The sequence below is a fragment of the Rhinatrema bivittatum genome, chromosome 1 (genome assembly GCF_901001135.1).
Source record: "Rhinatrema bivittatum chromosome 1, aRhiBiv1.1, whole genome shotgun sequence".
Taxonomy (NCBI): domain Eukaryota; kingdom Metazoa; phylum Chordata; class Amphibia; order Gymnophiona; family Rhinatrematidae; genus Rhinatrema; species Rhinatrema bivittatum.
This window is the reverse complement of record NC_042615.1, coordinates 583297961-583310457: the sequence shown is the minus strand read 5'-3', so window position 1 is coordinate 583310457 and position 12497 is coordinate 583297961. Positions and strand designations below refer to the sequence as shown.

General features: G+C 44.5%; 1 protein-coding gene across 3 annotated transcripts in view; it reads left to right on the top strand.

The window, feature by feature from the left end:
• LOC115100241 (gastrula zinc finger protein XlCGF57.1-like) overlaps nt 1-12497 on the top strand; it is a 48576-nt gene that overhangs the window by 6610 nt on the left and 29469 nt on the right. For all 3 annotated transcript variants that reach the window (XR_003859005.1, XR_003859008.1, XM_029618606.1), the window contains exons 2-4: nt 8425-8491; nt 9316-9429; nt 10125-10223. Coding sequence is in view for 1 of the 3 variants with exons in the window: in XM_029618606.1 (XP_029474466.1) it covers nt 8425-8491; nt 9316-9429; nt 10125-10223 (280 nt within the window). In the remaining 2 variants the exon portion in view is untranslated. The remainder of the gene's footprint in view (nt 1-8424; nt 8492-9315; nt 9430-10124; nt 10224-12497) is intronic.

Genomic DNA, 12497 nt, shown 5'->3' with positions numbered 1-12497 from the left:
TTCGCTACGGGTTCAGGTTGAGGCACTCGGCTGTTTGAGAGGTAAGCTCCTTGGGGCAAATTTGGCAGCGCATCCGGATGTGGTTCGGTTTCTGAGGGGAGCGAAACATTTAAATCCTCCGGTCCGGCCGTTGTGTCCGTCTTGGAATCTGAACTTGGTCCTCAAGGTCCTCTGTGACACTCCCTTTGAGCCTCTCCGGAAGTCCACCCTGAAGGATTTGACTCTGAAAATGGTGTTTTTGTTGGCGATCTGTTCAGCTCGGAGAGTCTCCGAACTTCAAGCCCTTTCGTGCAGGGAATCTTTTCTACATATCTTTGCTTCAGGGGTATCCCTAAGGACAGTGCCCTCCTTTCTGCCCAATGTGGTCTCTGCTTTTCATGTAAACCAGTCGGTGGAGCTCTCGGCTTTTCCTGACGTTGATAGTACTCCGCCCCATGCCAAGGAATTCAGATGTTTGGATGTCAAGAGGACCCTATTGCACTATTTAGAGATCACTAATCCGAACCTATTGTCGGATCATCTGTTTGTTTTGTGGAGTGGTGCTAAGAAAGGGCACATGGTGTCAAAGGCAACTATAGCCAGTTGGTTGAAAGAGACTATCGCTTCTGCTTATATATGTCGTGGTTGTCCTGTTCCCGAGCGCATCATGGCGCATTTGATTACGTCTCAGGCCACTTCGTGGGCGGAATGTCAATTGCTTTCTCAATAGATTTGCAGAGCAGCCACCTGGAAATCTTTGTCTAGGTCCCACCCGCGTTAGGGAAACTTTGGTACATCCCAGCTGTCTGGACTGATCCGGGTACGTACAGGGAAAGGAAAATTGGTTCTTACCTGCTAATTTTCTTTCCTGTAGTACCATGGATCAGTCCAGACGCCCGCCCGGGATTTTAGCTCTGGAGAGTCCACTTGAACTGCTTTCATATTCCAGTTTTTGTTTTCAGCAGGTACTTTGCCGACTATAGAAGGGTATAGGTTTCTCCTTCATCTTTTTCCACATAGGTGTTCTTTTAATTGTACATAGTTACAGAGGTTTTCTTCTGGTCCATTGCAACTTATTATTAGACTGCTCCATGTTCTATTTTCCTCTGTTTTGATATTTCAATACTGAAGAGACGCAGGCAGCACATAGGCTTAAGAGGGGGCACTCTCTAAGTTTTTCTGTCTCCATTTGCTGGAAGGGAGGCAAAACCCAGCTGTCTGGACTGATCTGTGGTACTACAGTAACAAACATTAGCAGGTAAGAACCAATTTTCCTTTTCTGGGGCTACTGTTAAAGCCTATGGTGATGTGCAAATGTAGTCTTGGACCTGGAGTTTTTGGTCTCCCAGGTGGATCAATGTATCCAGTAAGCTCATGTCTGGGACCATGCTGGCAAAGATCTGTAGACTAACACTAGCCCCAGAAATGAGTTAACTTTTATTCAATGCCCGACCCAGGAATTAAATGTCCAAGCCTAAACAAAATCAGTCTAAGCACTGTTCTGTTTTCTGATCTTCACCCCTCAATATAGGAGGTAGCTAGGTGTTCTAGAGCACGTTACAATTTTGCATTGTCACCATTTCATGGCCTGGGTTGTAGCTATTTGAGTGGTGGTAGGATGCAATAAGATTGTTACATAGATGCTGAGTGTAGGTATGTTCAGGGTTTTGTGTTGTTTGAATATAGGGGCCCCAATACAGAGAACCTCTACCCTAGGACCCCCGAGTCAGAGGTGACTTTGCCCAGGAAACAAAGAGCCCTCTACCCACCTATCCCCTGAACATCCACACCTATCCCAGTGGGAGGATGGGGAGTATAAGTAGTGGGTGAGTTAGGGGCTGTCTGGTCCTGGGGCAGAGTCCTTCTCACTGGAGGGTCTCTGGCTCGGGAATCCTGGGCTGAACAAAGGAGCCTCCGGTATTTTGAAAGTAAAAATGGTAATAAAGTTAGTTTTAACTTTACTAAAGGTTTTAGCTAACCTAGCCAATGTAAAAACGTGTGCTAAGTTTAGCACATGTTTTTACTCAGGATTTAGTGCATCTTTTATCTTAGTTCATTCTTTTAAATGCCTGTTTCCTTGTATGTAGCCAGATGGACTCAGGACCAATGGGTTTATGCTCCCCTGCAGCAGATGGAGTCGGAGTCAGGTTTCAAAGCTGATGTCACCCTAGATACACCCCTGCACCCCTTCAGTTTTTCTCCATCTCCACAGATGTGGACATGCTGTACCTTTTGGAAGAAGAAATTCTACTTATTAGCTGACGCGGGCTTCACTCTAGTCCGTACCTTGGCTAGAGGAGTAGTCTCAGTGGTGGCGGCCATAAGACAGCTATGGCTGTGGAATTGGTCAGCAGATGCAAACTCCAAGGCAAATCTCACAAAGATGCCCTTTAAAGGATCACTTTTCTTCGGAAGTAAATTGGAAAAGCTGGCCGGTAAATGGGGGCGAATCTCCAGTACCCTGGCTACCAGAAGATAAGAGAAAGCAGTTACAGTGCCCCTTGCCCATGAGGGGTCGATCAAAGGGCTCCCAATGCTTTTGCCCCTACAGAAACACGACATTTCAGAGGTCTCTGTCCTTTGGAAGGTTTCAGTCCTTTCAGAGTCTGCATCCCAAGAGAGGGTCAGGCTCGGATTCAGGTTTGTTCCGAATCCCCCAATGACGTTTTGCTGACCCACCCTCGGAAGGAGATAGGGGGTCGACTGTTCCTCTTCTACCAACAGTGGGTCGAGATCACTTCAGACAAATGGGTACTGGAGGTCATACGAGAAGGATATGCGCTAGAATTTCGCAGCACTCCTTGGGACATGTTAATGATATCTCATTGCCACTCCTAGCACAAGAAGCAGGCAGTGGAGACTACCCTGTTAAGGTTCCTCAGGATGAGGGCTATAATCCCAGTAACTGCACCCCAGGAAAATATGGGTCGTTATTCCTTCTATTTCATCGTACTCAAGAAGGAGGGTTCCTTTCGCCCCATCCTGGACCTCAAGAGTGTCAACCAACATCTACAAGTGATTTATTTCTGCATGGATATCCTATGCTCCGTGGTAATGGCCATACAATCAGGAGAGTTCTTAACCTACCTAGACCTATCTGAGGCCTACCTACATGTTCCAATCCGGCAAGAACATCAACGTTTCCTATGCTTTGCAGTACTGGGTCGCAATTATCAGTTCCGGGCACTGCCCTTTGGCCTAGCCACCTGGTATGTGGACATGCGGAGAATCCTGGTGGAGACCCCTCTGTACCTCCCACCGCACAGAGACCTGCTACAGCAGGGACCGGTCTTTCAAGAGGATCAGACTCGATTCTGTCTTACAGTCTGGACCTTGAGAGGGCTCACCTGATGAAGTGAGGATCTTTAGCGGCAGTATTTGCCACCTTACTCCACGCATGGAAGTTCTCTATGTCCCTAACGTATATGAGGGTTAGGAGAGTATTTGAGGCCTAGTGTCTAAGTCTAACGAACTGGCAAGTTTCTTTGAGAGAAAAATCTCCTAGCTCCTCTCATACTCTCAAATACCCTACCTCCTCCCCCCTACACATCCCCCAATAGCCTAAATGCAAACTTCGATACCTTCGAACTTACATCATCCCTAGAAATTGAATCTATCCTCAAGAAAATGAAACTCTCCTCGCACCCTCAGACCACATCCCTACTAAACATCTACTCACCATCCCAAGCACTATCTCCAAACCTCTAGCGGAAATCATAAATTGCTCCCTAACATAAGGATCAGTACCTGACCCTCTGAAACTCGCCTCTCTTAAATCACTTCTAAAGAAACCCAGCGAACATCTGCCCCATAGCTAACCTTCCGTTTATCGCCAAACTAATGGAGAAATTGGTCAACTCCCAACTCTCTGACTATCTAGATAATCAGAAGATTCTCTACCCATCTCAGTTCGGATTCTGGAAATCCTTAAACACAGAATCCCTCCTTATCTCTCTCACAGACAATATCCTCATGGGCTTAGATAAAGGTCAGTCATACCTACTGGCACTACTGGATATTTCAGCTGCGTTTGACACGGTGAATCATTCCATTCTCATTAACCGCCTTGCTGACATTAGCATCTCGGGTACAGTCCTCAACTGGTTCAAGTCCTTCCTTAGCAATAGAAACTACAAGGTCAAAGTAAGCAACTTTGAATCCCATCCCTTTAGTTCTTCACATGGAGTGCCTCAAGGATCGTCCCTCTCTCCCACCCTCTTTAACATATACTTTCTACCTCTCTGCCAGCTCCTCACAAATCTGAAACTAACACACGTCATTTACGCCGACGATGTGCAGATATTCATCCCCATAACAGAATCCTTCTCAAAACCCCTCAAATTCTGCCTACACTCCATCAACCTGCTCCTCTCTATCCTCAACCTAGTCCTAAACACCAACAAAACTGAACTCCTCCTCATCTCCCCCAACGACCATAACTCCCACCCTAACAACCTCAGCCTCTACAACCCAAGTGAGAGATCTTGGCACTATATTAGACAACCGACTGAACTTTAAGAAATTCATTAACAATACCACAAAGGAATGCTTCTATAAATTACATATCCTGAAAAGGCTAAGACCACTCCTGCACTTTCACGATTTCCGCACAGTTCTACAAGCAACCCTATTCTCAAAAACAGACTACTGCAACTCACTTCTCCTTGGCCTCCCTGCAACTTCTACCAAACCTTTGCAGATGCTCCAGAATGCAGCCGCAATGATACTAACCAATTCCAGTCGAAGAGAACATATCACGCCTAATCTCAAGAATCTACATTGGCTTCCCATTAACTTCAGAATCCTTTATAAGTCCCTGACCATCATCCACAAGACCATCCACAATCATTCTTCACTCCAGTTAACAATCCCGCTCCACATACACTCCTCCATGAGACCAACCAGAGAGGTCTATAAAGGTACCCTCCAAGCTTTCCCCCCCCCCACCGTCCACGCTCCACCTCTCCATAATGAAACGCGCCTTCTCTACTGCTGGACCATTTCATTGGAACACATTACCCACAGAATTACGTCAGGAACAATGCACGCTTACATTTAGGAAGAATCTGAAAACTTGGCTTTTCAAACAAGCCTTTCCTTAATCCGAGGCGGCACAATACCGACCCTCGATTCTGTCATCTGTTCAGTAACATGCTGTTATCAGGCTGTTAATATGCTACTATTACGATTTAATCTTTGCTGTAATTAGGCCCCAAGCACCTCCACTACTCCTATGCATACCCTCTCTCCCCCCCCCCCCACCCAGCTCCCACCCTGACAGCCCTGGTCCTTCCTGAGAAAACTAAGCTAAGTAAAGTTCGGAGCTAAGCTCTAATTACCTTTATTCTAGGTTACTGAAGTTATTTTTGATTACTCCACCAGTTATTTGTAACTAATCTTGATTATCTTGATTACTCGTCTTGTTAATTGTAACTTTCCCAGGTTAAGTTTGATGTAAACCGATGTGATAAGACTTTTTGTCCTGAACTTCGGTATATTAAAAGTATGTAAATAAATAAATAGTGTGAGGAATGCGGTCAAAATCCCCCTAATTCTGGAATTTTTGAAGGATGGCTTGAATAAAGGTTTGACCCTTACCTCCTTGAAGGGCCAGGTAGCAGCTCTCTCCTGTTTCAGGGGCGAGGTGAATGGAACCCACCAGTCGGCTTATCCGGACATGGCCCATTTTCTGAAAGAGGTGAAGCACCTCCGGTCACCCCTACAGTGGCCGGTTCTCTTGTGGAATCTTAATCTAGTATTTTGGCAGGGCCCTCCTTTCGGCTGCTGTGCAGTCTTTCCATGCATTTATTAACCCTGAAAACAGTATTCCTGGTGGCTATATGCTTGGCACGTCACATCTCTGAACTACAGGCATTGTCGTGTTGGGAACCGTTCCTCCGGATGACTCCATGAGCATGACAGCTTCGTACTATTCCATCCTTCTTGCCCAAGGTAGTCTCCGGAGTTTCATTTGAATCAGTCCATTTCGTTGCCATCCCTAGATAAGCACAAGGATGTGGAAGAATACCGCCACCTCCACCATTTGAATGTCAGTAGGCTTTTGGTGCGGTATCTGGAAGTTTAAGAACTGGTCTGAAAGACGAATCGCCTGTTTGTCCTTCACGGTGGAAGGAAGCAGGGTGAACCAGCTTCGCGGGCTACCATAGCTCGCTGTATTAAGGAGGTAATCACAGGAGCCTATGTGGAGGCAGGAAAGCCCTTACCCCTTTAGGGTAAAGCTCATTCCACTAGGGCTCAGGCAGTCTCATGGGCAGAAGCTAGACTGCTGTCTCCCGGCGACAAATGCTGAATGGCAATGTGGTCTTTCTTGCACACCTTCTCCAGGTTCTGTTGCCTGAACGTTCAGGCCTGGGAGGACGCAGCCTTTGCAAGGGCAGTGTTAACTGGACCTCAGGCATCCTCCCACCCCGATTGGGAGTAGCTTTGGTACATCCCATTGGTTCTGAGTCGTCCTGGATACATGCTAGGAAATGGAGAAATTACTTACCTGATAATTTTGTTTTCCTTTGTGTAGACAGATGGACTCAGCATCCTGCCCATGGCTGCCCAAGAACTGTGCCAAGGATTCGCCCGCAGAGTGGATATTGATTCCAAGAGATTATGGGTAAACCGTCATCCAGTCTCTAGATCAGGGCATCTATAATCTTACTGGGGTTCAGTGTTTGTTTGGTTGAGTGCAGTTAGGGTTATCCATTTTTAATCAAGTTTTCTCGATAGTATGTCCACAGTGGCATTTGAAGAGAATACTGAAGGGCTGAGGGCACTGCAGGGATGTATCTAGGGTGACGTCAGCTTTGAAACTTGACTCTGTCTCCATCTGCTGTCAGGGGAGCATAAACCCATTGGTCCTGAGTCCATCTGTCTACACTAAGGAAAATGAAATTATCATGTAAGTAATTTCTTCATTGCTTTTGCATACCATTTGCTTACTGTATTGGGAGTTAACTTGTTTTTGTTTTGTTATGGTTTTGAGGTGTTTGGGTGGATTCTTGGGTACTGTGGAGATGACCACGCCCATGGGGAGGAGCCCCGTGAGGAACCACAGTACTAGGCTAGACTTGAGACATGCAAACAGAGATTTGTCTTTTATTATACAGCTGCGGTATACCACCAGAGGTGGTAGTAGTGAGGTGATCCAGAGATAGCAGTCCAGGGACCCTCAGCAGAGGAGATCCGTCTCACAGAGATAGTATAGGGAGATCCAGATGCAGGTTCCCAGTGCAGCAGAGCTGTAGATGAGACAGACTGAGAATGTTAGATTACTCATTAAGTTGGTAGCTGTAATAGGTGGAGATCCCAGCAGGCAGAAGTACTTGAATACAGGCACCGAGCCAGGGAGAGCAGGCCCTTGAGGAGCGAGTACCTGATCCCAGATAGGCACCTGAAAGAAAGCAAAGGGCCCCCGAGGAGCGGGTACCCAGTTTAGAGAAATACCCCGAAGGGCAGAGAGAGCTTCCAGCGGCAGCAAGGAAGCGGCAGAGTAGCTCAGACTGGAGGCTTTCCATCCATTCACGATCCGTGCTAACTCGAATAGCTAGCAAACAAGGGCAGGCTAAATACCCGGATGGCGTGATGTCACTCGAGGGGGACACCCCCGAGGTTTCAGCCATGACGTGGATAAAGACGTGGGTGGCGTGCTCGTGCACACCCGAGGAGGCCCTTAGGAGAAACATGGCAAGAGGCTTTGCCATTGCTGTTCCGGGGATGCCGGAGAGAGTGGCATGCAGACGCGGCGGCAGCCATCTTCCCAAGGCTAGCGGGGAGAGCAGAGAGAAAGGTGAGGAACAAAGGTTGAAGCGGTCTGAGACCGACGGATGCAACATTTATCTCATGAGTAAAAAAAAAAAAAATGCACTAAATTTTAGCAGACATTTTTTAATCCTATTTTATTACATCGACCTCTCTGGCTGTATCATTGTAATTTCTATCCAAGCCAAGCTTCCAGATGTCTTAAGTAATGGTATAACAGAGAGATTATAGTGCAGGGCTTCCCACACTTGTCATGGTAAGATTACAGCCTTTTGGAATTTTACAATATCCACCATGACTATGCATGTGGAAACTTTACAACATTGGAGACCAGTATATGCAAGTTTGTTATGTATTTTCATTGTGGATGCTCTTAAAAAAAATAATTTAATTAAATAAAAAAAAAAAAAAAATCCCACCTGACTGGTGTCACCAAGACAGGGTTGGAAAGCCCCTGTAAAATGAAATGAAGCTTTGATGATTTGGTCGATATTTGTTTTTATTTATGTATTTTATCATGATTTCAAGTTTTGATTACTCTTTTATGTATGCTTTATTTATGTATTAACAATTATATATGTATCCATTGTACCCTGCCCTGAATGTAGGAAGGGCAGGGGACAAATGTTTTAAAATAAACAAACAATGCTGGAGAAAATTGACTTATCGTTTCAGGCATCAGCTCCTTGCAGTGATGTTACAACCTTGGAAGGAAAAGAGTGGGAGACTAAGCCCTCCGTATGTGAGTAAAAGCTGTGTACTCCTCCCCCCCCCCCCCAAAAAAAAAACAAAAACCCAAAACAAAACACACGTAAACAGAAATGTGAGCTAATCCTTAAACCTGAAGTGCAGAAGATGTGTTCCTGTTCATAGATCTAAGCCCTTCCCCCAGGCTCTCTGTACATTACTACAATCATGCCATCAGTTTATACAGCAGCATAAAGATAATTCTGATCACAGAAATAAAAGGTTAACAAAAAAATAAAGTCCAGTAAAAAAGGAATCACCTAATGCAATACATTTCTGAACTAGTTTTTGAGAACTAATACCCCCTTTCTTCAGGTCAGAATTCAGATGAGCAAAAAATGACATTATCTAGAGATATAAAGCAGTGTGGCTGCCATACGTGAATCATAAAAGGCATTCCAGTGATAGGATGAAGGGGAAGAGGTGAGGGGCTTTGATGGGTGAGGAGAAGCTGACAGGCAGTTTTAAGTTTATGGCTCGTAATATGATAGGAAATATCCATTCAAGTGGACTAATGCAACAGTCAAGCTAGTTTAGTGTGATCACAGGGAACTCTGACAGCTCTTAAAGAAAGATGTGATTAGGTAGCAGGGAAGGGTGAAACCCGATTCAATCCAGTGCATGTCTCTTACCCTCCTGAGCATGCAGTCTTGAGAGTGAGGATTTCCTTGAAGCTGAGACAGGACCATATTCTCTCCCAAGGAATAAAAGCATCCACCCCATGTAGCAGGTGGGAGGAAGTGTGGCTATGAAATATATTTGCTAATAGATTTTCAGTGTCTTCATATCTTTTGTAATGTTCCTTTCTGTTGATGCCAGCCCTTCCGATTATCACATCTGTGTTTTCACTAAACATTAAAGAAGAGAAGGAGCCACAATTCACCAGTTACCCTGTCTCTGGGATAGAAGAAAATGCCAATAAGTCCACAGCAAGTGAGTGACACCTGCTCAAGGGTTTGGAATTTTCTGGGACTGGACAGCTGAGCTGTTAATCCAACAATAGGAGATGTGTTTATAATTTGGTAATCCATCAGAATCTTTCTACTAACCAAAGCAGAAGGGTTAGAAAAACGGAGGAATCCTTTTGCATGCAGTGGGTGGGTTTAGGGGGCGCTGAAACTAATCATTCTGTGCTGTCCTTAATACAGAGCCTGAATCTCTCATTACTGACGAGTGTTGGCCTGCTTTGTCCTCCCTAGTTGAGCCCCCTATCATGACATAACTTTTAATCTGCACTGCCTTCAGTACAGAGCCCCTGTATCCCATCACAGACACTGCATCTGCCTGCACTGGTCTCGGTACAGATCCTGTACCTCCTATCACTGATGCAACATTAGTCTGTGCTGTCTTTGACCCAGAGCCCCTATCCTTACTGACATAGCATTAATCTGCACTATCCTCAGTATGAGCTGCTATATCCCATCACAAACGCTGCACCTGTGTGATTCATAACTGGCCTTTAGCCTCATACATCAAAGCAGTGGGGGAGTAATAAGTTACTGGACTGCCCAGAGGGATGTGTTAAAAGCTGTAGCAATGAGAAGGCTATTTTCTGCTTTCTAGTGCTTTAGGAGCAAATTTTGGGCCAGCATTTCCCTGAATAATACCTTTCTCTTTCATAATGCCAGATCTTCCCATCGTTACATCTGTCTTTTCATTACGCATTAAAAAAGAAGAGTCAAATCTCGCCACTCAGAAAGGAGAAAGTGCTGCGAAGCTTACAGCAGGTATGTGAGGCTACCCTAAGAGGTTTTGGAATTTATTTAACGGGACAGGGGAACTGAGCCATTCCTCCAATGAGATAAATGTGCACCAGTCTAGGAATAAACAGAATCATGGAATGACAGAGCTGGAAAGGACCTAAGATTCTTATAATGTATTTGTACAGTTTAATCCTACCCTTTCAATATTCTTTTTTTCTAGAGAAATGGCCTTGACTAATCAGCTCATCCTCATGGGCATCCTATTTACCACCTAACCTTTTTAATTGGGTTTCCCTTCTTTTCGATCCTTCTGTCGGTGTAGGGCCAGACCTGTACCCCATATTGCAGGTGTGGCCTACAAACATACAGGGTTGTATTGCTGTCACTCTTGTCTAAGAGAGTTTTTGTAAATAGATAAAGAAGATGCCCACCATTGAATCTTGAGGCACGCCACTAATGGTTCCCAAATTTGCCTTCATCCAGTCTGTTTTTTAGGATATCTGTGATGAAAATGCATACCATAAATTGGTATGCAGTGGAGACAGTGCATGCAAATCTACCTCATACAGATTCATTGTGGATTTGCTTACCATAAATAGTGTTTTCCATAGATAGGATGAATTAGCCATGACGTTGATGTCAGCCAGTGGCATTGAATGGACTTCTCTCTCTAAGCTAGTAGAGCAGGGCTTCCCAAACCTATCCTGGGGTCCCCATAGCCAGCTGGGTTTTCAGGATATCCACAATGAATATGCAAGAGATAAATTTTCCTATATTGAGTGTTTTATGCAAATTTCTCACATTCATTGTGGATATACTAAAACCTGATTGGCTGCAGGGTCCCCAGGATGGGTTTGGGAAGCCCTGTAGTAGAGCTTTACTCTGTTGAGCATGTGTGGGAATTCCCACTTGGGCATTGCCTCATTAGCCCCCTCAGTCAATTTGAAAGCTAAATCTAGCTAGGTAGTTGATTCTTCAGGGAGGAGGGCGGACATTCCATGGCTAATTCATCCTGCCTTCTGCAGAAAACACTGTTTATGGTAAGCAAACTTGCTTTTTCTTTTTTTTTTCTTTATATTTTATTGGATTTTCAAATATATAACATCATCCATCAGTTTGATTATGCATATAAACAGTAGAACAGTGAATAAAAGAGATCAAACAATCTGTATGTCATGTCTACATTAATAAACAAGATAAGTCATTATAAGTTGTTATTAATTCCTGTCGCATCTCCATCCCTCTCCCCCACCAATACAAAAATAGCATAATACAGTGTTGAATTACAGCAGGATCATATGTGCTCATGGTATAAAGATGTAACATTCTTATTGAGAGGTGAAACATTTGGTATATAAAAGTACATGTAATGGTTTCAGAAAATCCCCCAGTAGAACATATTCACTTAAACAACAAAAGGTCGTTTGGTTAGAGAAAAATATAGATAAATAAAGTCATCTCTCCAACCATTTCCCGAAAGGTTGCCATATCTCCTTGTGTTTCGAGTGCGACGTATGTGACGCTGATATCCCCATGTAAATTCTCCATAACTTGCACAATCTTGTTCGCACTTTATTCTCTGGGGGTATAGAGGCAGATTTCCACAATATTGCTAACTCACATCTGGCAGCAACAATGACCAGCAAACTTGCTTTTTCTGTCAACAAGTAGGACTTAATTAATCATGATCTGTGGGGAGCCCCAAGCTAAGAGTTGCAGCAGAGAGATTACTGAAAAACAACTTGGACAGTTGTAGAGAGCAGACTACTGAGTGAACAGGCTACGCAAAACTGCTTGTCCAAATTTATCATCCTTTGATAAATTGTCCAGACAGCAATGAGACATAAATGTTTGTACTGATGACCAAGTTGCAGCTTTGCAGATGAGCTACTAATTCAGCCATGGCTCTCACCTGGTAATCCTTGACAGAACCCATAATCTTCTAGGGTATAGCAATGTGCAATACAGTCTGCTAGCCAATTGGACGATGTTTGTTTTGCCACTGCTATGCCTAGTCTGTTAGGATCATAAGAGAAAAAGACCTGTGAAGCTTCACAATGTGGCTGAGTTCTTCTTATTTAGCAAGCCAAGGCCCTCTTAAAACCCTCCTCAGCTTAGATTGTATCACCTCCATGTGCATATGGCCTTAGAAAGAATGTAGGGAGTATGATGGCTTGATTAATATGGAGAGCTGATACTACTTTTGGTAGGAATTTTAAGTGGATGTGGCGCACAGCCCTATTGTGAAAAAACTACATGTAGGAATTGGTTCTATTGCCTGCTGATCAAGGAATTGCA